The 26,588-nt window shown below is 35.9% G+C and overlaps 1 protein-coding gene across 1 annotated transcript in view; it reads right to left on the reverse strand.

Annotated features, from left to right (window-relative positions):
- The window catches only part of ZnT49B (solute carrier family 30 member 9), a 64,506-nt gene that overhangs the window by 15,951 nt on the left and 21,967 nt on the right, over window positions 1–26,588 (reverse strand). Inside the window, exons 3-8 of the mRNA XM_081751925.1 lie at window positions 26,261–26,464; window positions 20,053–20,257; window positions 17,903–17,985; window positions 13,527–13,650; window positions 1,646–1,784; window positions 369–524 (exon numbers count right to left, since the gene is read on the reverse strand). Of these exons, the coding sequence (XP_081608051.1) occupies window positions 369–524; window positions 1,646–1,784; window positions 13,527–13,650; window positions 17,903–17,985; window positions 20,053–20,257; window positions 26,261–26,464 (911 nt within the window). The remainder of the gene's footprint in view (window positions 1–368; window positions 525–1,645; window positions 1,785–13,526; window positions 13,651–17,902; window positions 17,986–20,052; window positions 20,258–26,260; window positions 26,465–26,588) is intronic.

Genomic DNA, 26,588 nt, shown 5'->3' on the forward strand with positions numbered 1-26,588 from the left:
AAATATTAAATTGCCCATATCTCAGAATTTATTAAGGTTAGAGACATGAAAACTGGTATTTGGAAAATAATTAAAGACGTGTTTCAGTATTTTCTGACATTTCCCCTTGAAGGGAAAAAAGTGAGAGATGCAATTGGGATGGTCATATCTCGAAATCCCTTGTGTTTAAACTTTTCATTTAAAAAATTAAAGACGAGTTTCAGTTTTTTTTTGTATTTTCCTTAGGTGGGACGGGAAAGATAGGAAGAAGGTGAAAGTTGCAGTTGTTATAATTAGATGGTTATATCTCGAAATTCCTTAGAGTCAGTGACAAGAAATTTGATATTTAGACTTTTCATTTCAAATTAAATAATATGAATCTTTCATACCCAATAAAATGGTTCCATTGGCTCTGGATTTAGAAGACCTGTTATACCATGGTATAATGATAATCCTGTTCCAACGCAGAATATTCCTACACCAGATACTAATGACGACACATACCTCATATTTGTATAGCCATACGGATGATCAGGATCAGCTCTCTGGGAGAAAAAATCAGAAAATAGTAAAAACAATTCACACACAACAAAAAAATTAAATTTACACTAAAAAAACATTTATATAGGTACTACACTGCTAAATGCTTTGTCAGACATGACAGACGGAATGAGAAGGGGGGAAATAGGAAAATACAAACGAAAATTCGCCAAGTGGGTTTTGTAGTGGACAAACACAGTGTGCCTGGGTTTCGACGTTTTTTCGTTTCCTCCAGCTTCTTCATTTACTATTTCACTCATTCATCATCATCACTGTCTTCTTTAGCCTCAGTGCATAATCGTGGAGCGTTAAAACAAAATTAAATAAGTAACAAAATAACAGCTGTGAAATGTCCAGGTGGATCCGCCTTCTCCTGGTTTTCACTTGTTCTTCATTTTGACACTTATAAGCTTTTTCCCCTAATTATATGAACTGAATAAAAAACATGAAACAAATTAATATCTTTTCAGAATGTCTTTAACATTACGAGAAGAATAAAGTGAATTGCTTTCTTTAAATATAACAGCAGTTAATGCAACATTTGTCACTTAATATGTAAAATTAAAAAAAAAATAAAAAAAAATTGAAAAACTCATAATGCTACACTTATCTACTTGTACGACGTACAATCGTAGCTCTCAATTCCCGTAAGATGAAATGAAAAATATGCTGGTTCAGTTTATAAGGTTATATGTTCTTGGCTTAGAGCTTAACTGGAACTTTACTTCCTATTGATTCTTAAATGCTTTTTTAAAAAATTGCTACAACGTGCTTTCATTTAAATAGTTCACAAAATTTAAAATAATATTACTTCAAGGATGATGCAAATCATACACTTCGAACGGACACAACCTACGTCATTCAAAAACTAGGTATAAAAACAAATACAGAATTCTACAATGCTTGCTACCAAGCCAATTTTTCTAGTACAGAAAAAAAATACTAGAGATTAATGGCTCCTTAGGTCGCTATCAATGTCTCCACAACTTACAAACTGGCGAACTTAGGGAGTAGTAGTAGTAGCAAATGACTGCATCTTCATGGTTTTACAAATATGCGGCCAGACTACGAAATGATCAACTCACCAATCGCAGTGTGTTACTTACTCAAAAGTAGAAATACTAACCTGAGTAGATTTGTGAATCCCATATGCCAGAATCAACTGATTTATCGTGTCTGCTAATGAATGTATACACTCAGAAAACATGCTATGTGATCCAGTATACAACCACGCAAACAATTTAAACAGGAAATTGCTGCCATTTCTGGAAAAACAAATTATAGATATGCAGTTCGGCTGTGGAAACAAACATGAAAACAGTAAAGAACATGATTCAAGGTCTAACTGGTATGGCTCTACAGAATCTGTCATTAAAACACTAAAATAATCTTAATTCTCCGCAATACAGTCTACGAATGGCTAGTCAACCAAAACAGCATATTTACCTGCTATTACTTTTGAGTTTGTGCCCCTCATTGTCCCACAATGTCCGGTAACCGAAACATTTGTGCATACACAGCACATAGAACTTGTGTGAATGCGTAATAGAAGTATGCGCTCTAAACATTCTCCTACATAAGAGCACATGACTAAACCAATGGCACACTGGAACACTCACTCCTCTCTTATTAGAGCGAGCATAAGGCAAAGCAACACGGTAGCTGGAATGTATAGCGCTCACCTCTGGTGCGAGGGATCCTAGCTTCGATCCTACAACACGAGGTTTTGGCGAACAACAACGTGTCCGTGGATTTTCTCGAGATTCTAACATTTTCCTCACACATCCTCCTGACATTAATTCTTACATCATTCACATTCATTAATTATCTGTTTCCTTTAACCTACAGGACACATCCGTGGGACGATAAATAAAAATTCCATTCTTTCATTACTGCAAATTCTATGAGTCTCATAATAAAGGACTTAACTCAATCCCTGTCCTTTTATATATATATTGCGGTTATGCTATGAGTTATCTATGATCTACATAGAACGGGACGTATACAAGAGGTGTCATAGCAATAACCAAAACTTTCTTAATAATCTAGACATCGATAAGTTTGTACACCAATAAATTCGTCATTAATCATTTCAGTTGAAATAAAAGAATAGGATCTCTGGGGAATGTTTTTAATGTGTGTAATTTTGATCAGTAGTGTCTATTTGAAACTTCCCAAGCACTGACTCATGACTAGGCATTGACAAATATGAAACAGGTACATACCTTTTCTTATTGATGTCGTTTAGATGAATAATATGATCCACGCTAGTAACAAGGTGTTCCTCCTGATAGGTCTTCAAAGCTACTACTGCCCTGACTTTGGAAAAGCCCAGTAGTTTTGTTACTCGACTCGAGACGAGGTTATGGAACTTCCTGTACTCGTGGTGAAATATGTAAAGACGTGAACCTCTCAAATTCACTTCTGTTATCATATTTGTCAATGCATGGATCTTACATGTTGAATTGTGAAAGCTAGCTGCCTTCAGTGCTTGGCAACGATTTCAAAGACGGAATTACATAGCAGATTAGGTTAGGTTAGGTTTTCCATGCTACACTATTTCCTGTAAAGGAGCAAGAATAGTCAACTGAATGTCACGCATCCTTCGCAAACTGTAGAACGAAAGAACTGAGTTTTTACAACACTCGCAAATCAGATATCCGACAGTTATACGAGGAACAATAAGAATAATAAAAGGGTAAAACGTCGAAGATTATTAACAAACTTAACAATATATAAAAACAAACGCACGATTAAACTTAAAATCTATTCTATCAGGCCTTGTTTCCATTTTGTACTAAAACACAACACATTGAGCAAGGCTATGTGATAATATGTAAAAAAAAAAAAAAAAAAAAAAAAAAAAAAAAAAAAAAAAAATTTCACGTAACTGTTTTAACACAATAACTGTGTCTTCATCAGACTTCCACTCCTTTTGAGAGTTCCACTCCTTCTCAACATAGTGTTTTAACTTAAAATCGAATCTAAGTCTTAGTTTTATCGTGATTAATCAATACTCCAGCGGCGGCTGGTGCTGTAGATTGAACGGTCGTACAATCACATTTTTTTTTTACCAGCAGAGAATGTTTTTAAGTATGAAAGCAGTGTTTTAGTAAAAATAAACCTTCGCTTTTCAGTGCACATTAGTACTGATGCGCCTAAAAAACTTTAAAAAAAAAAAAAAAAAAAAAAAACAAGAGAGAGAGAGAGAGAGACGTTTACATTTCCAGTTGCAAGTTGCAATAAGTGTTGCCACTGGATCCAGTAAAATTACGCTTACGGCAGGAGCTCCTATTTCGTAACATGGGAAAGTGAATTTATACCTGCGTTGGTCCTATCTTCTCGTATTGTCCACCTGCAGTTCCGCAACAGCCAGTTAGCTCCTGTAATAGTTTCGAATTTCTCCACTTGGCAGCGCCTGACTCAATCGGTATGGCGAGTGAGTCGCGGGAGCTTGGAAGAGGAGGAAGCTGATTCACAAAACACAAACTCGCAAGGAACAAATATGCGTATAGTGGTAGCTGTGCTTCTTCCAGGCATAATTTCAGGGTACTTTGCTCCCATGGAGCTACGAAAATTAAATTGCTATTGCCAATATACCAATATAGTATCCCATATCGATTTTTTTTTTTTTTTAAGAAAAGCCTATTTAGAAGTGAGAAAAAATGTATTAGAGCAATGACCTGACGTTAGGACTTGCACTGCAGACAGGCTCGTTACGGCTTGTGGGCACAGATTCCGTTTTTTTCTGCTTGAAAGAGGACAGATTATATATTAACTGTGGTTTTGTAGGATAGCCATCAGTATTATAGGTAAAAGTATACAATAATTTCGTATTTTAATTTTGTGCTCAAATCGATGCAGTTTTTAAGAATGTTCATTGTCTCAAAAGCTGTCCAATATTGGCTCTCATTCATGCAAGATATTTTCTTTCTTTTAGTATTTTCATAGTACCTATCGTGAAATCAGGAGATTCCAACATGAAAACATGAAGTATTTCTAATTAAAAAAAAACTGACGTGAGTGATTCCATTTCAAATCGTCCAGGGTGGTCCACACGACTGTCTCAGATTTAGCTTATTTTTTAAAATAAGAAACTACATACAAAATTATTAGACCCATATTTTTTCTTTTTGCTGAAAAAAAAATTTTCTTCGATATACAGCCTTCCAAAATGGCCGCCCTCATCTCGGATTGCTCGAAAAACTGAAAAACATGTCAAATTAAAAGTTCTGTTGTACAGAAACGAATGTACTTAGTAACATAATCGCAATAGCAGGAAGAGTATAAAGTTGTATGTTTCGTTGGAGGGCCAAAATTCGTCTATTGGTCCAATAGCAATCGCGCAATTCACTCGCAATGTTGCCAACTTTGGTGAAATTTTTGCTAACTTCAAACACTTTTTTCTCTGTCCTCACGAGCAATATCAACCATCTGATTCTAGCATCGAAATCTACTCCATAAGGTCTCTTGACGATGTAAAGGACTTACGTTTCTGATTATTACATCCCACGATATAGCATGATGAAAAGCTGAAAATTTCATTAAGACGCCATGTTTGGACGCCATTTTCTCAAAAACCCCACCTTTTAAAAATCTGAATTTTTTTTATGTATTGGAGAAGTACCTAAGGATTTAATATCCGTTAACCGTTCATGCGGCTGCAGCCCCTAACATTCGCAATTAATTATTGAAATTTCGATTTTTGTACTTGAAATGTAAATATTTCCTATGGGCATTTAGGTCCTATACACAAGGCGATTTGAAAGGGAGTATGAAAATTTTGAGAGATGAATCCTGACGTCAAATCCAATAGAAAAGTTCCTATAAACATGAGTCGAATTCCGCTTCGTTTTCGAGTTACAGAGTTTCCAACTCGGGTGCCAAAATCGGTTCGGGACAATAGAAAATAAAATATAAATTTCGCGTTAAATCAGAAACTATGTGCTAAAGTTATGATAAAGTTCAGAAAGTTGATTTGTATTAACATGATGATTTTTACGTGCGTTGCAATTCGGTTGGCAGTGTTGCCAACTTGGTACAACTTTTATTTGTTTCTAAATGACACTACGTGGATTTTATGTGATATTTGGTATTCATTAATGATTGCAAACATCACATGAAGCACAATTTTCCCTAGATCACCGCAGTTTTCGAGAACTTACATGTATTTCATTAAAAGGTTTTATCTCATGCGTTTTTGATTGATTGTGTGATTCAGTGTCGTGAACATCGTCCTAGTGTTCTCTGGAACCATGAAAATTGTTTACACTGGTAGCATGACATTGTAGTGCACTAGTTAGGTGTTTGTGTGAATAACAATGGGGAAGTCCTATTACAGTAAGGACCGTATTAAATGTGTTGATGACTCTAAAAGGCATAAGATAATGTGTTGATTATGCTAAAAGCCGTAAGAGGATTGTGCACAGAAAGAATTCTAGCCAAAAACAATTATCTTGCGGTAAAATATACAGATTGCGTGCAGCGTGTCAGCCCAAAGGTACTATTAGGGGAGGATGATTATTTGTGTCCTGTACACAAGGCGATTTGAAAGGCAGTATGAAAAATTTTGAGAAGTGAATCCTTCACCGTAGTCTATGTTTCACCGATAACGGCCGTTTTCATGAGGACACATTAATGTTTAGTATGTTAACTGTCTGGTTAATGGTTTCCAAATCTACATTCAGAGGAACAAATTCTTTATCTTGCTGGTGCATAATTTCATATTTACATCTTCTTTCGTGGTCACCAATATCTCACATACATTCACGTTGTTCGCGGTAAATATTCAAAGTACCCTTTACACAAATAATCATCCTCTCCTAATACTACGTTTTGGCAGACGCGCTGTACGCAATACATATTTTATTTTACTTTTAAAATGTTTGTCAAGAATTCTTTCTGTACACAATTATCTTATGCCTTTTAGAATCAACACATTTAATACGATCCTTACTGTAATAGGACTTCTCCATTGTTATTCACACAGACAATGTAACTAGTGCACTACAATGTCATGTTACCAGTGAAAACGATTTTCATGGTTCCAAAGAACACTAGGACGATGGTCACGACACCGAATCTCGTAAGAAACTGTTTCGTGGTTGCAGCAGAACTTCTTGAACCAAGTTCGTACTTGATGCGTGGAGTTATGAGAGATTTTGCAATAATAAAAATATTATTATTATTATTATTATTATTATTATTATTATTATTATTATTATTACAACTTACACAGACGTAGTTTTTATTCGACATTTTGGTTTTACTAATGATGGCAAACATCAAGTGAAATTCACACTTAATGTTGCAACTATCAATAACACACAAGATATACCTTTTAATGAAATACATGTGTTTTCGAAAACTGTGCTGACATGGGGAAAATTGTGCTTCATGTGATGTTTGCAATCATTAATGAATACCAAATATCACATAAAATCCACGTAGTGTCATTTGGAAACAAATAAAAGTTGTACCAAGTTGGCAACACTGCCAACCGAATTGCAACGCACGTAAAAATCATCATGTTGATACAAATCAACTTTCTGAACTTCATCATAACTTTAGCACATAGTTCGGATTTAACACGAAATTTATATTTTATTTTCCATTGTCGCGAGCTGATTTTGGGTCCCGAGTTGGAAACCCTGTAATTCGAAAACGAAGCGGAATTCGACTCATGTTTATAGGAACTTTTCTACTGGATTTTATGTCAGGATTCATCTCTCAAAATTTTCATACTCCCTTTCAAATCGCCTTGTGTATAGGACCAAAGTGCCCATAGGAAATATTTACATTTCAAGTACAAAAATCGAAATTTCAATAATTAATTGCGAATGTTAGGGGCTGCAGCCGCATGAACGGTTAACGGATATTAAATCCTTAGGTACTTCTCCAATACATGAAAAAAATTCAGATTTTTAAAAGGTGGGGTTTTTGAGAAAATGGCGTCCAAACATGGCGTCTTAATGAAATTTTCAGCTTTTCATCATGCTATATCGTGGGATGTAATAATCAGAAACGTAAGTCCTTTACATCGTCAAGAGACCTTATGGAGTAGATTTCGATGCTAGAATCAGATGGTTGATATTGCTCGTGAGGACAGAGAAAAAAGTGTTTGAAGTTAGCAAAAATTTCACCAAAGTTGGCAACATTGCGAGTGAATTGCGCGATTGCTATTGGACCAATAGACGAATTTTGGCCCTCCAACGAAACATACAACTTTATACTCTTCCTGCTATTGCGATTATGTTACTAAGTACATTCGTTTCTCTACAACAGAACTTTTAATTTGACATGTTTTTCAGTTTTTCGAGCAATCCGAGATGAGGGCGGCCATTTTGGAAGGCTGTATATCGAAGGAAAAATTTTTTTCAGCAAAAAGAAAAAATATGGGTCTAATAATATTGCATGTAGATCCCATATTAAAAAAATAAATGAAATCTGAGACTATGATGGGGACCAATTGTGGCTTGCTTGGACGATTTGAAATGGAATCGGTCACGTGTAATTACAGTTAACGATAGGCAAAACTGTAATACATATAACATTTAGGAAACTCCTTTCCATTCCACAAGTTTAGTAATTTAAAATTAATATCTCATCAATATTTTTCATCTTCCAAGTAACTATTATAACATGAAATCTTTAAGTTTCATATTCCATGGTTACGCCGTGTAGGCAAAAGAAGACTATGAGGATGAAAGTGAATGAAATGGTGGAATGAAGAAAGTGAGAAGCTGGTGAATCCTGAGGAAAACCAAGCACACGGTGTTTGTCCACTACAAAGTCCGCTTGGCACGAGGTGAGATCGAACCAGAATCCCAAATGACTTTTAATCTAGGAAATAACTTGTAACAGTGAAAGAATGATACTATGGATTTTAATAATAATATTACCGTGTACAGAAGTCTACATGCTAATTTATGTTTAATTCGTGCCTTAATTCTGTTTTTATCAAATTGCCCGATTTAGAACATCGTTGCACTTTACGAATTGAGGTAAGTAAGACTCAACAGGCAAACATATATGTACCAATATGGTCTACAGAATGCAGAAATACTTAATACTTGCAATCGCGGTACGTGTTTTCCTTCCCACCTGGGAATACACTTCTACCATTTACAAAAATGAAATTCCTATATTTAAAGTAATTTCAGCATAAAATTTATAGTTTTCCAATTCTCATTGATTTGAAACTATAGATCACTCTAAATATTAATTTTTATTACATGATGCCTCAAAGTGAAAAAAAAAAAAAAAAAAAAATCATACGTCTTTACAGTACAGTAGCACACAAAAATACATGTCAACTGAAAATTGAATTTCTGTCCCATATATTCATTTAAAAATGTTAACAAAATGCCGATCGTCGGAAGAGAGGTGTTTCTCCATCCTAAAGAAAATCGACTTCCTTTGGAACACCACAACAAAAGAAATACCATCTGCCGTGGCGATGCTCTCTATTTACAGAGATTTAGATTTTAATCACCAGGCAACAGAAAAATTTGCAGCTCGAGCTTGAAGGGACTTCTCTGTTCACAATTCCTAAATATTGCTTGGCTAAGACTCAAGAGTGAAGGGGGAGGGAACATTCGCGCGTACGCACATCCTTTGATATTGCAACCCTGCTTTTGTAGATCACGATGCACTAACTGCATTACACTTCTCTATTTCTCATATACAATATATAATTCAATCTCAGAAGTGTTCTATAATGCGAGTTATGGTAAAGTCAATGTGATCTAAATAGCTGAGCAACGACTTCAAGAGGCATAGAATATATGACCGTTCAGGGAATGTGCTGAGTAGCGTGGTGGTTAACTTGACAGCACAGTAAGCTGAAAGATAAGAGAGAGATTCTCGATCCAGTCGTGTATTTTGCCAATTTTCGTTTACTTCTGTAACTGAAGGTCACTATCAGCTCCCTCCACGCTTATTGTATTTATGAAAATACTGTAAAAATTAAAGAATAATTTTAATTTGCATGCACCTATATATAAAAAGATTAAGCCAAATTGTAATAACACAGAAAATAATGATGTTTAACTGTAAAGTGCATGTAAATAATTGAACATGTGTATACGACGTATAACTGACAAAATATCGCATACACATGTTTAGTTTATATGTATACAAAAAGTGTTGAATTTATATTCCTTAAACAGACAGAATTCCAATAAATTGGTTAATACTGTATCGAATCACTCTCCCTCCCCCCTCTGTTTGCATGAAGTTTGGAACGCCCAGTCTTAACACTTCCGTAGTGGCATTTCGTGATCACGTGTACCCGTGCTGGTTCGGAATATGGCTAGTTTTAAAGTGGAACAAAGGATTAACATCAGGTTTCTTTATGAAACTTAAAGTTCCCCAACTGAAACATTCCGAATGGTGACCACCCAGATGTGCGGTGATATTTGTATTACGAGAGTACAGTGGCATAAAAGTTTCTCTAAGGCAGCGTTTCCCAACCTTTTTCAACTTGCGGCACACTTCAGGGTAACTTGAATTCTAGCGGCACACATATTATTATTATTATTATTATTATTTGAAAATATAAAATACTGTAGCATTTTTTTCTGATTAGTGATACCCTTCTCACAGAGAAGAAAGCTCCATCACTGGTTTTACCCCGTCGTAAATCATTATGCTTATTTTTCATTTTAATTTAAAAATAGAAAACAATTGCAATCAGATATAGGGCTCAAGTTGTTAAAAATACACTTTCTTTTTCGAAAACTGTATCCAACCTTTCATTGAGGAGGATCACTAAATAACGAACGAACAAACAAATCTTTTTTACTTTTAAAACACAAATGTAGGTAATTGGTATGCATGTTTACTTTGCCGGAAGGATTGAATAATATTTTAAAGTTTCAAGTTACGAAATAGTCTGCAACAATAAAGAAGCAATAATGGCAATAACAATGATCAAAAATACTTTTTTTCAAAATTAGAAATGTACAGAAAAATGTTCTACAGAAAATTAAAAATGTTCTACCGAAAAGTAACACAGTATGAAACGTTAAATTTTAGATTCATAGTAGTAATGTGAAATACAAATATACCTTTTTCTCTATGTCCTGCAACTTGATTGCTATAGAATTAATAATTTTGTTTCGATTTCCTCGCGGCACACCAGCGACCCATTCGCGGCACACCGGTTGGGAAACGCTGCTCTAAGGGAAGTAAAGTGTTGAGGACAAGATCGTTCAGGTAGGCTGCAATCTTCAGTTACTGACAGAACCATCAACAGAGTACGTACAAGTGACCGAAGGCTGAGTGTACACAAGGCTAAAATAATGAACTTGGACAAGGTATCAGTTCGGCAGATTCTCCTCACAGAAGAATTAAAACTCAGAAATATTTGATAGATCGAAAATCAACCAGACTTGTTGGAGTCTGTAATCACCTTCAATGAAACATGCATTTTTACCCACGACCCGGAGACAAAACAGCAATTCCTGTTATGAAAGTGCCTAGGTTCCCTCAGACCAGAAAAAGAGAGAAGATCATGCTCAAAACTTAAGACAATGCTGTATGAGTCCTTTGACATTCATTGAATTGCAATGTTTGAGTGGGTTCCTACTGGAGATGAGGAGGGAGAGGCAGTTGATCAGATTTATACTACATTAAGGTTTAGACAAGACTTCGCGAAAAAGTGAGGAGAGAGGTTTCAACTGGGGATTCTGCACCAATATAACACACCGGCTCATAAAGCTCTGTGTGTCAGGCAATTTTTGTCATGTTAACACATTACTATCATGAAACATGCCATTGCTCCCCACGTGCCTTTTCTTTCTTTTCTTAGCACTTAAGTTTGACCTCAACGGAACATGTTTTGTCTCAGTTAAGAAGCCAAGTTGGAAACGGCAGATGTCCCACCTGAACTCCACAAAGACTTCCTGTATTGTTACCAACAGTAGTAGCACCAAAGGTAGAAATGTGTGAATATCAACGGGAATTATTGGTTACTTCGAAGGAAACGACCACATCAAGCAATAATGTGATCCTAATTTATGAATGTAGTATGGTTTCTTGTATGTCATACCTTGTATCGCACGTTAACAAACTATTTTCGAACAAGATATTCGCCATAGTGCATTATCTCCAATACCAGCTGACAGCTAGTTAATCGGAGAAGGGTTAGGAAATACAGTACAAAAGATACTGACCGTGTCATAAATAGCTAAGTTTGTAATTAATCCATTTAGAATGCAGAAAATCAGGATTTATGCCTGTTAGTCTAGAAGTACGCACACCCGATTCTAGTCCCTCCCGTAGAGATAGGGAATGTCATGGCGATAAACGGGTGTCAGGACGTTAGCCTGATAATATTCCGAATTCACCTTCGTATTTTTGGCTACACGATGTATAGTTTGCTTGCCCTGGTACGAGTATCCAGCAATGATCATGAAACTTGTCCCAAAACTTTCCTTGCCTTCAGTGAACCATCTTTGAAAGTCCCTCGTACCCGTCGATCGATAAAAAAATTGCACGTGGCTTGTGACAGTCATCTAGTTAAACATACGCCTCGTCCAGTGTTACAACAAACTTCCACTTTTCACCGGCCAGGTATCGCTCATACACCTTTCGACAGTTCGTGTGACGTTCCTGGATGTTTTGGCAAGAGCTTATGAACACGTCCCTTCCGTCGCTTTACCAACCTCAAATCGCGGTGAATGTTGGTGTGCACTGTTTTCAGTGATGTCTGTAGCAGGTTCGCGATACTCCTCTATGTGGGTGGATTCTCCGTGGTGACCAGAGATCCGACTTCCCGAATTCTAGCTCTTGTGCGGCTAGTGGCATGCCGGGGATTGGCCTGTTTCTGACCCACAGGAATCACCCCACGCCTGGCCTTACCTGTCCCTTTCAACAGCCGTAATATGTCATTTTTGGACACAGTGAATCAACGCTTCTTGCACAGTTTGATAATGACACTATAAGTGCAGTTCACGTCGGAAAAGGCAGTTAAGTAGCCCTTCCAATAAACACTTACCACACCTGTCACGCACGGTCAATGGTCCAAGGTACCCATACGACTGGCAGCTTCCTTCTCTTTCCGCTTAGTGGTGCTGCACAAGGTGTATAATTTGGTCACCATGGATCGGAAACAACCTCTGCAGCACCGATTCTACAAAATAAACTCCGAGATTTCCAACGTATTTCATACTACGACCCTCTCTTATTACATTCTCTTGCCAGCAACCTCATAAGTATTTTCCGGTTTATAATAAATTTTCAATTATTGCTGCTTAAAGCTTACAGTTGTTTATGTAAGCCTTACACACATATATAAAACTTTGCAAAGAATATCAAAAAATTCCCAAATGAAACCAATCCGTTTCCAATTGTCAATAAGAACATTTCTCCACTGTTGATTTTTCAACACAACACAACAGAGCTATGACGAATTGGTGCTTAAACTTTGTAATTCCCTTGGCACAACAGAGAAAATAATCAATTATTTTGCTCATCATAGCAGGTGAAGCCGTACATTGCCGAACTAATACAATTACATGAGGTACAGGTTTCACAGTTACCTTCATTTTGAATTATATTTTAATACGCAAATCTTGTTATACAGTATTTAGTTCTCTCTCTCTCTTTCTTTATTTCTTTCTTTCTTTCTTCAACAAGCAGTTTTTCATCAGTTTCATTTCCCTTTTATTTCAACTGTCTTTTTAAACGATTCCTTATTTGTTAATTTCGTTTAATATTCTATGTTGTATTTGGAATAAGCATGCAAATGAAAATGATGTCTATCAAAATAAGAATCTAAAAATAATTTTTAATAAATGTATTCTTCCACTACTCGATCGAGTTACTCTCACTTCGCAACCCCCATGTATTTTTCTCGCAACTCCAAGGTTGAGAAACACCACATTAACTCACCAGATACGAGGGACTCGAAAATTAGACAAAGAAAATGTAGTCTGAAGGAAAAATCTTAAGCAATTAGCTTTTAGTCTAAATAAATATGAAATTTAGTGAAGTGTACTTACATAACAACGGCCGTGAGGACAACCCGACCGGATGAACCAAAAAGCCCAGATTGTGTTGAATCTATGGGAATAGTCCTTTGTTCCCGCCTATAGTCTTTCAATATTTGCTTGGCAGCAAATACATCTGTAAGACAAAGGTAGTGGTCATGCCTCCTACAAAAAATTATTGAAACCGCTAATCAATACACTGCGAGCAATCGCTGATCAACATATGTAAGCTTAATTGTAGCTAAAAATTGTCAGTAACACTGTATAAAAAAAGAAGTCAATCATAATTAATTAAAATACCTTCGCTCAAGAATTTTTACTACGCAAGAGATTAAGATAATATTCTGATTTTCAAATACTAAATCATTACATTAACTGTGAGTGAATGTTAAATATTTCAAGATGTTATTATTATGCGTCTATTTATCAAATATACATTCTTTTAAAAAAGTAATTAAAATCATTGTCCTTGTATTTTCTCTTATCGTTAATAATTACTATTTTAATATGTTTCACAAAATGTTGCAAAACTGTAACTTACACATAGACCTCACCACACTTCACGGTGAGTTAGCAAAATAAAAAAAACTACTGACACGTAGTAGCGATGAATATAATAAATTGATACAAATTTTAGCTGGTAATGAGCACTAGAAATACGAGGAAAGTAAATGGAATCGAGGACGTAGGAAAGCGACATAGTGTGTGAAACAATACTTCCGAGATCCATTTACTCCGAATCAGGTATGGGTACAACAGTTCTGACGTCAACTATGTAAATCAGGTTACGAGACCTGAGTTCTGTTGCACTTCCGAATCACGACAGCAATCTTGAAATCCGCCATATTGGATCAACGTCAATTGTTTCAAATGCAAAGAGAATGGAAGTAGCAAACAACATACTATACCGAGAAATGTAATACACTAATTTGTTCATATCTGGAACGGTATACAATTTACTGTATTTGGAAAATTAATAAATTCGTTGTTTGTAGCAGATAACAGATGCTAACAATGACAATGAACACGACTTCATAGATAGCATTCATATAGAACAACCTTACATCAATGCAAGAAATAAGAGTCATCAGCATTCATAAAATGTCCCAAAACAGAATTCTCTAGTACACCATGAGCACCTAATACAAAATGAAGTGTTAGAAATGTTACAAGTGTGCTTCTTTGGCACCTCGAGCCAATTAATCTGATCATCAATGTATCTTGATTTACAAAATGCATATCGATGTATTCTGTGAAGCGAGAACACAGAAACAGATGAAGAATAACAATGGTATGCCTTGTCATGGAGTTTTAAATGGAAATTTTCGTCCTTTATTGCACAGTCACATATGGTACGCAAATGTTTTGTGTTGTCGCAAAAAGAATCCCATCCGGAGCTGTTGTGTGTCGAACCTCTTGATTATTAAATGTTGTCTAGCCATCCACGATAAGAAAATTGATGCTACGTGCATCAGGCCGATAGCGATCACATACCATTCTCGCAATTCAAGAAATTCCATTTTACCGGACATTCCCAAAGTTCATATGTGGATTCCCAAGTTTCTGTCTGCACCGTTACAGGCATTATTTCCTTCTTTTTCCTGAAGAACAATGAACAGTTTATCAACTAATTCTCTCTAAGACTACCAAGGTTGTCTAGGAATATGTCATAAGAGTTATGCTCAGAGCGTAGGAATATTTCATAAGAGTTATGCTCAGAGCAATAGCCTCAGTTTTCTGTTTGCGTTTTATATCCAAAGTTCTCAGGCAATGCAATTTAAATAGAAAGCCACTTTAGTCAGATTTACAGACGAATCTGAATAATGAAGTCAAAGTTACTTAACATTTGTTTGATGCTGAAAAATAATTTTCAGCAGTTTGTGCTACGTGTGGCTGATGCTCATAATGAAGTCTTGTTTTAGACGTCACCTTCCGTAGTTTCTGAGGCTTTAAATTGTTCGTACTCAGTATCAGAATAGCGGGGCATGCCATTCGTTGCACATCACTGTCTGACCGTTTGCAGAAGTATTTCACATGATAATCTTTGATTTCTTTTCTTCTTCTTAAGAACACATTCATAGGTCCATTCATTAATACGAAATCGGTTACATATATTTTTGCCGTGGTTTAGATGTTGTGTCACGTAGTCAACAATTGGATTCGTCTTGTCAATTGATAGTGAAATGACTTTCTTGAGTTTTACTGATGCGTACGATGAACCCTTCGGACTGCTGGTACTATGTTAACATTGTCAAAATTTCTTCTGCTTTCACGCTCGCTTCTTGTTAATTACTTCCAGAATATACAGTGTGTGTTTTACGTTGAATTCCAGTTCTTTATTAACTAGACACCCAATTATCTGCTCATTATCATTATCTGCGACTGCTTTTTCCTGTTTTCTAGTATTCACTGCTTTTTGCTTGAACCGTAATGTCTACAACTGTTGCAAGAGTTATGCGGCAATCTTTTTATTATTTAAGGCCATTCCGAGTCGTTTTTCGTCTGTCTTTGTTGCTTGCATAGTACTAACTCAAATACACACTGGCACCTTATGGAATTACGTACATTGATCACACACACATTTCTTATCAGAGATTGTGCACGACTTTGGACCTTCTTTTATGTATATGAATATAAAAAAATCTCTCTGGAATGGTATACGTGTCACATCAGGCTTCAAACTAGTACGTTGATGCTACGACCAGAAATACTATTGGCAGCCAACATTTCAGTCTTCGCATCGTAGTGCCCATTACTACAAATAGTGCAAACGCACTGGTGAAGTGGCGAAGTCAGGACCATTTTATGAATGATAGTGACTTGAACTTCTCGCATTGTTGTAATTTTGTTCGGTAAGAATGCCATCTATGGAGCTATGTTCATTGTCAGTGCCAGCATCTGTTATATGCTACAAACAACGAATTTGTTAACTTTAAGGCATGTAAATTGTAAACAGTTTCAGGTATGAACAAACTAATTAATGCATCACATTTAGCGGAAAATTATTTGCTGTTTGATATCCCACTTGATCCCTTTTGCATTTTAAAACTTGATATCCCACATGATTCCTTTTGCATTTGAAAACATTGACATCGATCCAATATGACGGATTTCAAGATGGCGGCCATGATCCGGAAATGCTTCAAAACATATATCTTGTAACCTGATTTACATAGCTAACGTCAAAACTATTGTACTTCGTCAACTTCCGAAAAAATGAGTCTTGGAACTATTGCATCACACTGAACCTCGCTTTTTTACATTTATGATTCCATTCGCTTCTCTTATATTTTTAGTGCTCATTAGCAGCTAAAATTTGCATTAATATATTATATTCATCCCTACTATATCAGTCGTTGTTTTTTGTTCACTAACGGTGAAATGATCAGATCTATTTGTTACCTTTGATACTTTGATACAGCTGTAATGTAGGGAAAGAAAAGTTTGTAATTAACCCGTATACTACTGTGCCATTGAAACAGTAATTGGTATCAGACGACGAGCATTTTATTATTATCGACAAAAGCATAATTTTAATCCATTCATCAGAGCGTAACTAAGTGCCGATAACACCTGCACAGGTGTGCAACTTATTTTAGATTACCGGCTATAATTGTTTCTGCTGGTAAAAATGTTAATTACATTTGATATGGCTAACCTTACAGTGCCAATATATTTTGAGCGAAAATATTTTCGAAGGTCACTTCAGCTTTCATACTCAGTCACTCCAAATATGAAAAACGATGAACACATTAAACTCACATGTGTGGACCCTTACTTAACATCTAATAAAAAGTAATTACGAAATGTTGTCCGTTTATAACCGTATAACCAGAAAGCGTATACTGATTTATCTACGTAGATTTGTTTACCTAGCACAACATACCCTAGAGGATACTGATACCATAAGAAAACATTGTTTGAAAATTGGAAACTACGAATATGCGTTTATGATACAACATCATCCAAATGAAGACAAGTATCATGCCTAAAATCTTATATGGATTATTCTGAACAATCCTATTAACCTACATTCAAATCAGCACAGCGATTAGTGAAATATTGCTACCAGGCCAATACTTCTAGACAGAATCTATTTTGATTCATACCGCTTGAAAAGTAACCGCAGTGGACACTAGACTATATTCACTGCCATCTTCGTAGAAAAAAAAAACTTATCTGTTCCCAACATATACAAACAAAACCACATTGTCAATAATAAATTTCGAAATGTCATATTCATGTTATATGCACCAATGAAATTATATTTGAAGTAAATTGAATGTTAAAACGTATAATATAATTATGAACCATCAAATTATACTAAAAAAATATATACAGAATGTACATTTTACATGCATATATGCAAAACTATTTAGAAACCTTACTTTGACGATAGCGCCTCCTTTCTACTTCACGTTTGGCTATTTCTCGCTGTAAAGCCTCCTTACTTCCCCAAACTTCAACAGCTCTGAAAAACAATATAACAGCATTAAGTTCTGAATTCGTATGTATTAAAAACTGTGAAAATGACAATGTTCATTTTAAAATTTTGACTGTCAGAACAAAAAATAATTTTTAAAAAAATGAGTGCATTGTCGTTATTCTACTTCCCTTCAAAATCAAATAGCTGAATTAGGTATTTATTTTCAAGATACTTTGTATAATAGGTAAATCCTTTAGCAAATTCGTTAACAGCATTATCAGTAAGTCTTGCGTACACAAAACAAACCCAAAGACTTTTATTTTCCTGAAAACAAATATTAATGAATGTTTCAAACGCAACTAAACAACAACCGCTAATTTCGAATAATTCATCTTGGAAGAAATCTTAAAAGGCGTTTAAATAGCCAACCAACCAACTAGGAAAATTTAGGAGGAAGACTCTACTTAGTTACTGGAAAGAGAGAGACAGGCACTGCTATGAGATCTGGTATACCTCAAATTCTGCTTATATGAATAAACTTGTTTTTTCTTTGAGAAGAGTAGTGTAGTTTTATTTTCTTGGAACATCATTAATTCCGTCTAATAGGAACTCTACTCAGTTCTCGTACAACCAACTGATAACTGTAGATCCCAAATGAAGTGCGTTTGTTGTGTACATCGTGCCAATGGATTTTCTCAAGTTTCTCCCGTTTCCTCTTACATTTCCATTCCACCAAAATCCTTCACTTTTGTTAATCCGTATCCTTTTATGGATGCTTCTGCAGGTGTTTCTCCTATTTCAAATGGTTCAATTTCCACTAGGATTTAAATGGGATCTTCACGAGCAAGATGAGAGTGCGGGCAATTTTGCTGAATCTCCTTCATGTAATTCATTATTTTTAACTTGGTAATTGTTTTAAAAGACTGAAGTACCAACAATGTCGTATGCATCCTCGAGTTATGAGCAAAAGAGTAACTTTAGTCATTCACAATACAAGACCATATGGTGGATGACGTACATGGGGACTTCGACAGTAGTGATATTTTACTGCGCGAGAAATATACATAAACCATCACCGAGACCGCTTAAGCTTGTCTCACGAATGCATTGTAAGATAAGAAAGGCTTCTTTGGACATAAAGTACCTTCGTTACGATGCTTTATTGGAATACTACACATACAACTCATTTGACCAAACTCCTTGGATAGTGACTCTGCTATAAATGTCTATCGCAGCAGTTCCTTTTTCAGTGTACTTGACGAAGTTAGTTGGGAACTTCATTGACAATATGCAATAATCACGGGTGGCTTTGAAATTAGTTTTGCAGTTAATACACGTAAAACCACGGTAGTGATCCTTGTTGATGTGAATGTTCTTTCGACTACCAATTTTAGGTCGTCGTTGCGAGTTTGACGGCGAGATACTCCAATCTTTCTACACCATTGTGCAGTAAGCTCTCCCACATGAATAGGAGCTGCGGTGGCTCAGTGGTAGAGCGTTCACTCCTGGTGTATGGGGTCCTTGGTTCTATCCCAGCTCGCACCGTGAGCTTTGTGGTGGACAAACACCGTGTGCATGGGTTTTCTCGGGATTCTCCCGTTTCCTCCCACTTTCTTCATTCCACCATTCATTCATTTATCATCATCACCGTCTCCTTTAGCTTAGCCGGCATAAACGTGGGACGTAAAACTTAAGATTCGTTTTACTAATAAATTGAGCAACTTTATAATTCAGTTACCTCCACTATAATTCACATTGTAGGCAGATATATATATACACATTACACACCAACAATGTACGTGTTGCTCTAATCTCTAGCAGAGGTTGGTACTAATAATCGCTCACTATGATGTTAAAAGTCGGAAAATGAAGACTCTCGAGGAAACTACTAATTATTTTGTCCTCTGAGCTTATGAACTTCCAGAATCAACTGTGGTGGTTGTTGATTTCGTGGACAGTTTGTTTCCTTTGTTACTGTCTTCCACGAAGATGCATTTCATCGTGATAGTAGACTGACCTTTAACTAACTAACTATAAAAACTTTTTATTCCGAATAGTAAGCTTTATGTTACATAATACTACAAATTAAAAATAATAAAACATCAAACTTACTTCTGTTCAACATCTTTTCTCCAATACACTGTAATTGGTGGTTCGTTTTCATACGGCGATCGTCGTTTGGTTTTCCGCAATCCTTCAAGGTCACTTGGCTTCAGAAGAAAATCGGACATCGCTCGCACAGGAGTTATAAAATTTCTTTCTAGACTTGTTTTGGCCTCAGTCTCGATAGTAACTCTTCTACGAGTAGCCTTCGAACCTGTAATTGCATTAATTAGTTAAACCTACGAGAAATTTTAAATGTTACATTTGGTACATCTGGATTGAAATTTCAAAAACTTATTACCAAAGTTCACATAATTAAAAACTGTAAAATATCATTACAGAAATTGTTAATTACATATACTACAACAGACATAGAAAAATAGGCAAAGCTTATCAAATTTCTGGTGATGTAACAACATTGAAAACGGATTGCTATAAATCGAGGACGCTGATTCCGAATCTGGTGACTGTTTGTCCATAGTTCTATTCATTCTCGACACACTGGGTGTTAGAGGGCAAAATGATAGTCAGATGGAAGTGAAAGTACAAACGGTTTATTTTCAAGCCGCTAAAAACACAAAGCAGAAAGAAGTGCGAGAGCACACTATTTTTATCAAAACACGAACTACGCAGCAAATTTTGTGAATTCTTACACCAATCAGTATATTTCATCAAACAGTCCCACGGAATTCCCTTCATGATTGGTATTATTATTAGGTATTCACTTATTTTGTCATATTCTTTTCTAATACTGAAGTTAAGAAAAGGTGGCAGCCATATTTTTTCACTTCGGTAGTTGGTCACGTCACAATGAATTCTATATGCTGGAGAAAGTTGAAAATGACAATTAAAAATTCTTTATTTAGCAGTATACACTTCGTTTATACCAGTGCACTGAAAGGATTTTAAATTTACTTCAAAAAGTTACGCACTTCTGCAAAAATATGCATATCATGTCTTGTTAACTTCGTATACATTTTGTCAGGCAGAAGCAGGAAGAAGAGTTGGTAGACAGAGAGAGGGAGAGAGAAAAAGCTGACGCGGAGGGAGGACTGAGTGCCCTTTTCCTTCCTTCTAGATGACTCAGATACTTAGCTTCCATCTTTTTCTTCATATACACCCTTACCAACTTAACGTTTCTAATCTTACATAAAGCGTCAAAGAACTGTCACATTTTATGGAGATAGCATACGCTGAAAACTAATAATACTGCACTTAAAGATCTTCAAAACTCGAAGAGAAAATTGTCTTTTCGCTATTACCGACACTTCAACTGCAATCGATATTTTAATTAACTGGAACTGAATATTCCTTTTCAGTATCGAGAATATATTAGGCATGATCTACTACTTAAAGCGAGATCCGAATGCGGGCCACTCGTGCTTGTATTCGAGACAGCTTTCGGATCCGCGAAAACGCATTTTAGTTAACTTGACCATGAAGAAACACGTTCCTATTTCCAATATTTTTACACGAAACAATCTCGTAGCCTATATAGTTAAAATAATTTAAAAATGAATAAAGTCAATATTATTATCGAACTATCATTATAATGTAATACCAAGGAACTTCGTTTAGTTTACTTTTTTAAACGCAACTCACAATATGCTCTTCTGATTGAATAATTAAGAGCTCGTAGAAGAGACTGTTTGGCAACTGATGTATGTACTTTTAGTAATTTTATTTCTATTCCTACTTATTTCTATGTAGCAATCAATATCTACTTACTTCAATGGTTTTCATTATCTGTAAGTTTGAAATTACACAACTCATGAAACTCAGCAGGTAAGATATGTAATTTTTTAGGCACTGATACGGAAGTTAAGAATCTCAAACAGCATTAGCGATATGTTAAGCTGAATAAATTAAGGTTAGGGCAGCGGTGGTTCACTGATGGAGCGCTTAACACTGGTGTGTAGAATTCATTCTTCGATCTCAGCTTCCTCAAAGTGGACTTTGTGTGGAGAAACATTGTGTGCGAGTGTTCTCCCGTTTCCTCGTCGAACGTTCAACTCAAAACAAAACTTAATATTGCAGATGAAACAACCATTGTCACTTTAAAAACCGATATGCTAGCCAATTCTGATTAATGCTAGAAGAGAATAAGAATGAACGAACAAAGGAAAGAAAGAAAGAAGAAGGGAAGAACAAATCAAATGAACAAACGAAAGAACATTTGTTTTTATCTTCTCCATTGAATTCATATCTGCCGGTATTTATAGGGTATTTTGTGATTTTATAGTCACAAATTGGTATGACGAAAAGAAATATTGGCAAAGAATCAAAATTTATGGAGTTAAAGAGTACCTCTTAGTATCTAGGTTACAGCAGTGGAACCTTCTGGAGGATACAGTTAGGGTATCAACTCTACGCGATCGTCAAAAAGATGTTGCAAAATATTTCTGCTGCACCGATGAGTTAGTATTTTGCAATGATGTTCCAGGTCTGATGCAGAAACTGAAGATTCCGTACAAAGTATAAGATCCGAGACTGTTTATAGATGCCTTCAAAACAAGCCTTAAGGCTGTGCTCCTGTACAACAGTAAGGGGATACCAGCATCAATCCCTGTTGCTTAGCACCCGTAGATAAAGAAAGTTATCCCATGTTGGAACGCGTTTTGGATCTTATAAAATATCGTGAACACAAGTGGTTAGTTTGTGGTAATTTTAAGGGGATCGCAATTTTGCTTGGTCTACAGGGTGGCTAAACAAAGTACAGTTGTTACATATGTGAGTGGGATAATCGTGCAAAGAATCTTCATTACACTCAAAAAGAATGGCCGCGACGAACAGCTTTGTTGCGAAAAAAAAAAAATCAAATGTCCCTCTCGTGAACTCACAAAGCATTGTGCTACCACCATTGCACATCAAACTTGGACTCATGAATGCATTTGTGAAGGCCATGAACAGGAATTAACGTGCATTGGAATACTTGTGTCAAAAATTTCCGCTTCTAAGTACAGAAAGGATTACGCAGGGAGTCTTTATTGGGCCGCAAATACGCAAGATATTGCAAGAAGGTGTTTGAATCTATTCTCAGTGCTGATGATGAACTTCATGCGTGGCAGTGCTTCCGCAATGTTTGTACCAGATTATTGGGCAACCACCGAGCCGAAAATTACAAAGAATTAGTAGAATTGCTATCTGCTTACGAGAAACTTGGAAATGAAATGAAATTAAATAGTACACTGCGTTTCTTTCCGCTCGAGGCCGAAAGTATGGCGCACAAACATAGGCAAGTAATATAGCATTTGAGCATTTAACTGCCAGCAAGTTTGGGTCCGTAAGCAGATGGATTGTACAACAAAGTGAATAGCTTTAAGTATTCCTGTTTCCATAATCTATTAACGTTTTTAGTTAATACGAAAATCGATTTAGCTATTTAGTACTACATTTTTAGTAATTTAGTTAGCTAGTCCTCGAAACTAGAATACATAAATAATTTTAATAATAATAATGTAATTAGGATTTCTTGTAATTAAAAGTGAATGAAAATCAAAGTTCTTATTTCCTTCATGCTGTCAACCGAGAGAGACGACCAGTCATTATCGATGCACGTAAAGCTTGAGTATGCGATAAAGGATATATTCGCACTCCCTGATCGAAGTACGCAGTAACAGAGTGAGATGCAATACGCTTGGGAATGATTCAAATGTTGTTGTGAGTCAAGTATTTCGAATGCAACTGCGATGCATTATCTCCTAATATGTCAGTGTAGGCATTGTACAATGTATAAATCAATTGCCAATACAATAGAAAAAGCTATACATTAAGGTGTATTAATTCATTAACTCTAATTTTAATTAAGAAAGGTATTTTATGTATGCTAGTTCTAATGTTATATTTTGCTAATTTCAACCAGGTTTCTTCCTCAGCCAACTCCTGCACCACTGGCTGATAAGGCGCAGGATTCCGGTCTCGAGCGGACAGAAACGCACAATATTAGAAAAAATAGAGCTCTACGGCTAATCAGTTGCAAAGAGTTTTGGTCTAGAAAACTGACCTCCCGAATCAGGAACCTTTGCACCATTGAGCACTGCACAACTAAAATGTTCAACATAAGATATTTGCATTTATTGAATCTGTTGTTCTTCCCTATTATAACTGTTAAATTCATTAACTGAAATGGTCTCGGAAGTTAATCCATACTTTAATTACTCTATATTTTAAGTACTTCATACAATAAAACCTAATAAGACAAGCACGCGCAAATAAACATAACGAAAAGAAAAATCACTTCGTGCACGAAAGCTACAGATGTACTCCTTCCACCTCAGCTGACAAAACAATTCTGAATATGTGTTACAAGGCGGCAATATTGTAATGTTACTGTCTCTTTCAACAGAACTCTCCACTTGTAACTATTACCATGACGTTTATGATAGCCCCTCTCTGTGATCTTAATAATTCCGCGACGTAGAATTCCCTACTCACCACAACATTTAATGTGAGTCTGAACTGCCAATTCGTTTCTACGTTTGGTATATGTATATTGTGGAACTTCGGTGAAAATTCTGTAGATGGCAAACAATCTATAAATGGTATTTCGATGTTACGGAAAACGGTTGCACCTCTAATATAACACCATACGGCTTTCAATTAGTAAGCGCTGAAACAGTGGAGCGGTGTCCGTGCAACTTTCACACGAAGTTCATAGAAATAAGTAGTCAGATTTAAGAAAGAAAGAATATCATCCCGCAGCTAGCGTGGAAGGTTCTGCGGAAACGTTGGCATTTTTATCCTTACCAATTGCAATTGCTATAAATTCTGTAATCTGCCGACAAAGCAAAGCGATTCTCTTTCTACAATAGGATGCAACTTCTAACGAAAACCGATCGTATCATGGACTCATTGCTGTTTAGTTGCGAAGCTATCTTTTAGGTAGATGAAAAGTAAGTAATCTCCTTGGAAGATTAACTTCGTGCAGAAGAACAATTAACCATCAACAAAGACAAATTAAATGCAGAGACTGAAACGGATCACAGCCAGAGTTGCCACGGACTTGCAAGGTTTCAGATTAGTGATGAAACTCGTTATGTCCTGTGGGCTAAGGTGACATGTAATAAATAAAAGTTAATGATACTGAATAAAATGAGATAAAAGAAAACGGGAGATTCACTAGGAACGTGGTTTGTCCATCATAACCTAATATGGCTTAAGATTTTACCAGGAACAATTCGAACTAGAGATAAGCATTATATCATTCATCCACCACCCTCAGATTTGATTGCTCGGTATTTAAAATGTCAAAAAAAAGAGCTTTTTATTAAGTTACAACAGCACTTAATAGTTTATAGTATATAGTTTAAGTATATAGTTATAGCACTTCATAGTATATCAGGGCTCATAGTGGTCTGGTCTCTTGTAAATAGTTCAAAAGTGACCAAAAGCAAACGAAAAAGTGACCAAAATCTCATCATGCCCCTTTTTCCTTTGTCAATTTCTCCACCACCTCTCTTTTTGTTTGTTGTTGTTTTGTTTCATTTTTCTTCTTTACTTCTTCTTTCTGAGCTTCCTCCTTTCTTAGGTTTTCTAAGTATGCTTTGTACTTGCGGTAAGCAGACTTAGCAGATGTAAGAAGCTTCTGAGTAAGTGGAACCAGTTCTGGCCTATTTCCGAATTTCTTTATCCCAGACATTATATTTAACTTAGCATTGAGAGTTATCAAAGCCATGAAATATTCAAATTCATCACCTACTCTTAAGAAGAACATACAAGCATAGCACAAGACGAACATGATGAACCACACAAATAACGTTGACCGGAGCGTTAACTATTACGAGAGAAAACTAAAAGACTATTATGATAGAAGAAAGAATAGACATAGAAGGGTTCTCAACCCCACCTTGAGAGCTTAAGCATCCACTGTACTTTAGAAAGAATAAAAGCTGAAGCGAGAATAAAACTGACTGTTTCACATGTGGCAGCAAGTACTGAAGCTTTCAGAAGAGTAATGAATAACAAGTTTCTGCCTTTCCCATTTATTTTTATATTTTTCTTACAAAACTGCCAATGCAAAACATAAATCACATGAGAAAGTCACTTTAACCCCCTATTTGTAACTTTTAGTAACAAATTTGAAAAAAAAAAAAAAAAAGTAACTTTTAGTGACCAACTTGAAAAAAAGTAACTTTTAGTTAAAAAGTGACTCGCTATGAGCCCTGGTGTATAGTTTAAGTTACCAGTTTACACTACAATGAAAAATAAAATTACGAACCCTCAACCTTTGATCCTTTTGGTGTTTGTTCAGTTGGTTCCTCCTTTTGCAACGGAGCACATCCCAGAATTTTCGACCAGGCAATAGATCTTTTAATTGCGAGAAATACAGCATTTTTCTTATATCCGAAATAGTTATTACTAAAAATTTCCACTCGTTTGCTTTCACTTATATGCTCTACCCTCAGTGATCGTTTTGAACAACCTGAAAAGAGAGCACATGTCTTTCAGAAAATAACACTTTCATGTAAACTATTTAGCAGAATAAATGTGGCGAATACTGACTTAACGACTTATATACTTCGCGCACGCGCACACACACACACACA

This window comes from Thermobia domestica, chromosome 3 (genome assembly GCF_964235325.1).
Source record: "Thermobia domestica chromosome 3, izTheDome1.hap1.1, whole genome shotgun sequence".
Taxonomy (NCBI): Eukaryota; Metazoa; Arthropoda; class Insecta; order Zygentoma; family Lepismatidae; genus Thermobia; species Thermobia domestica.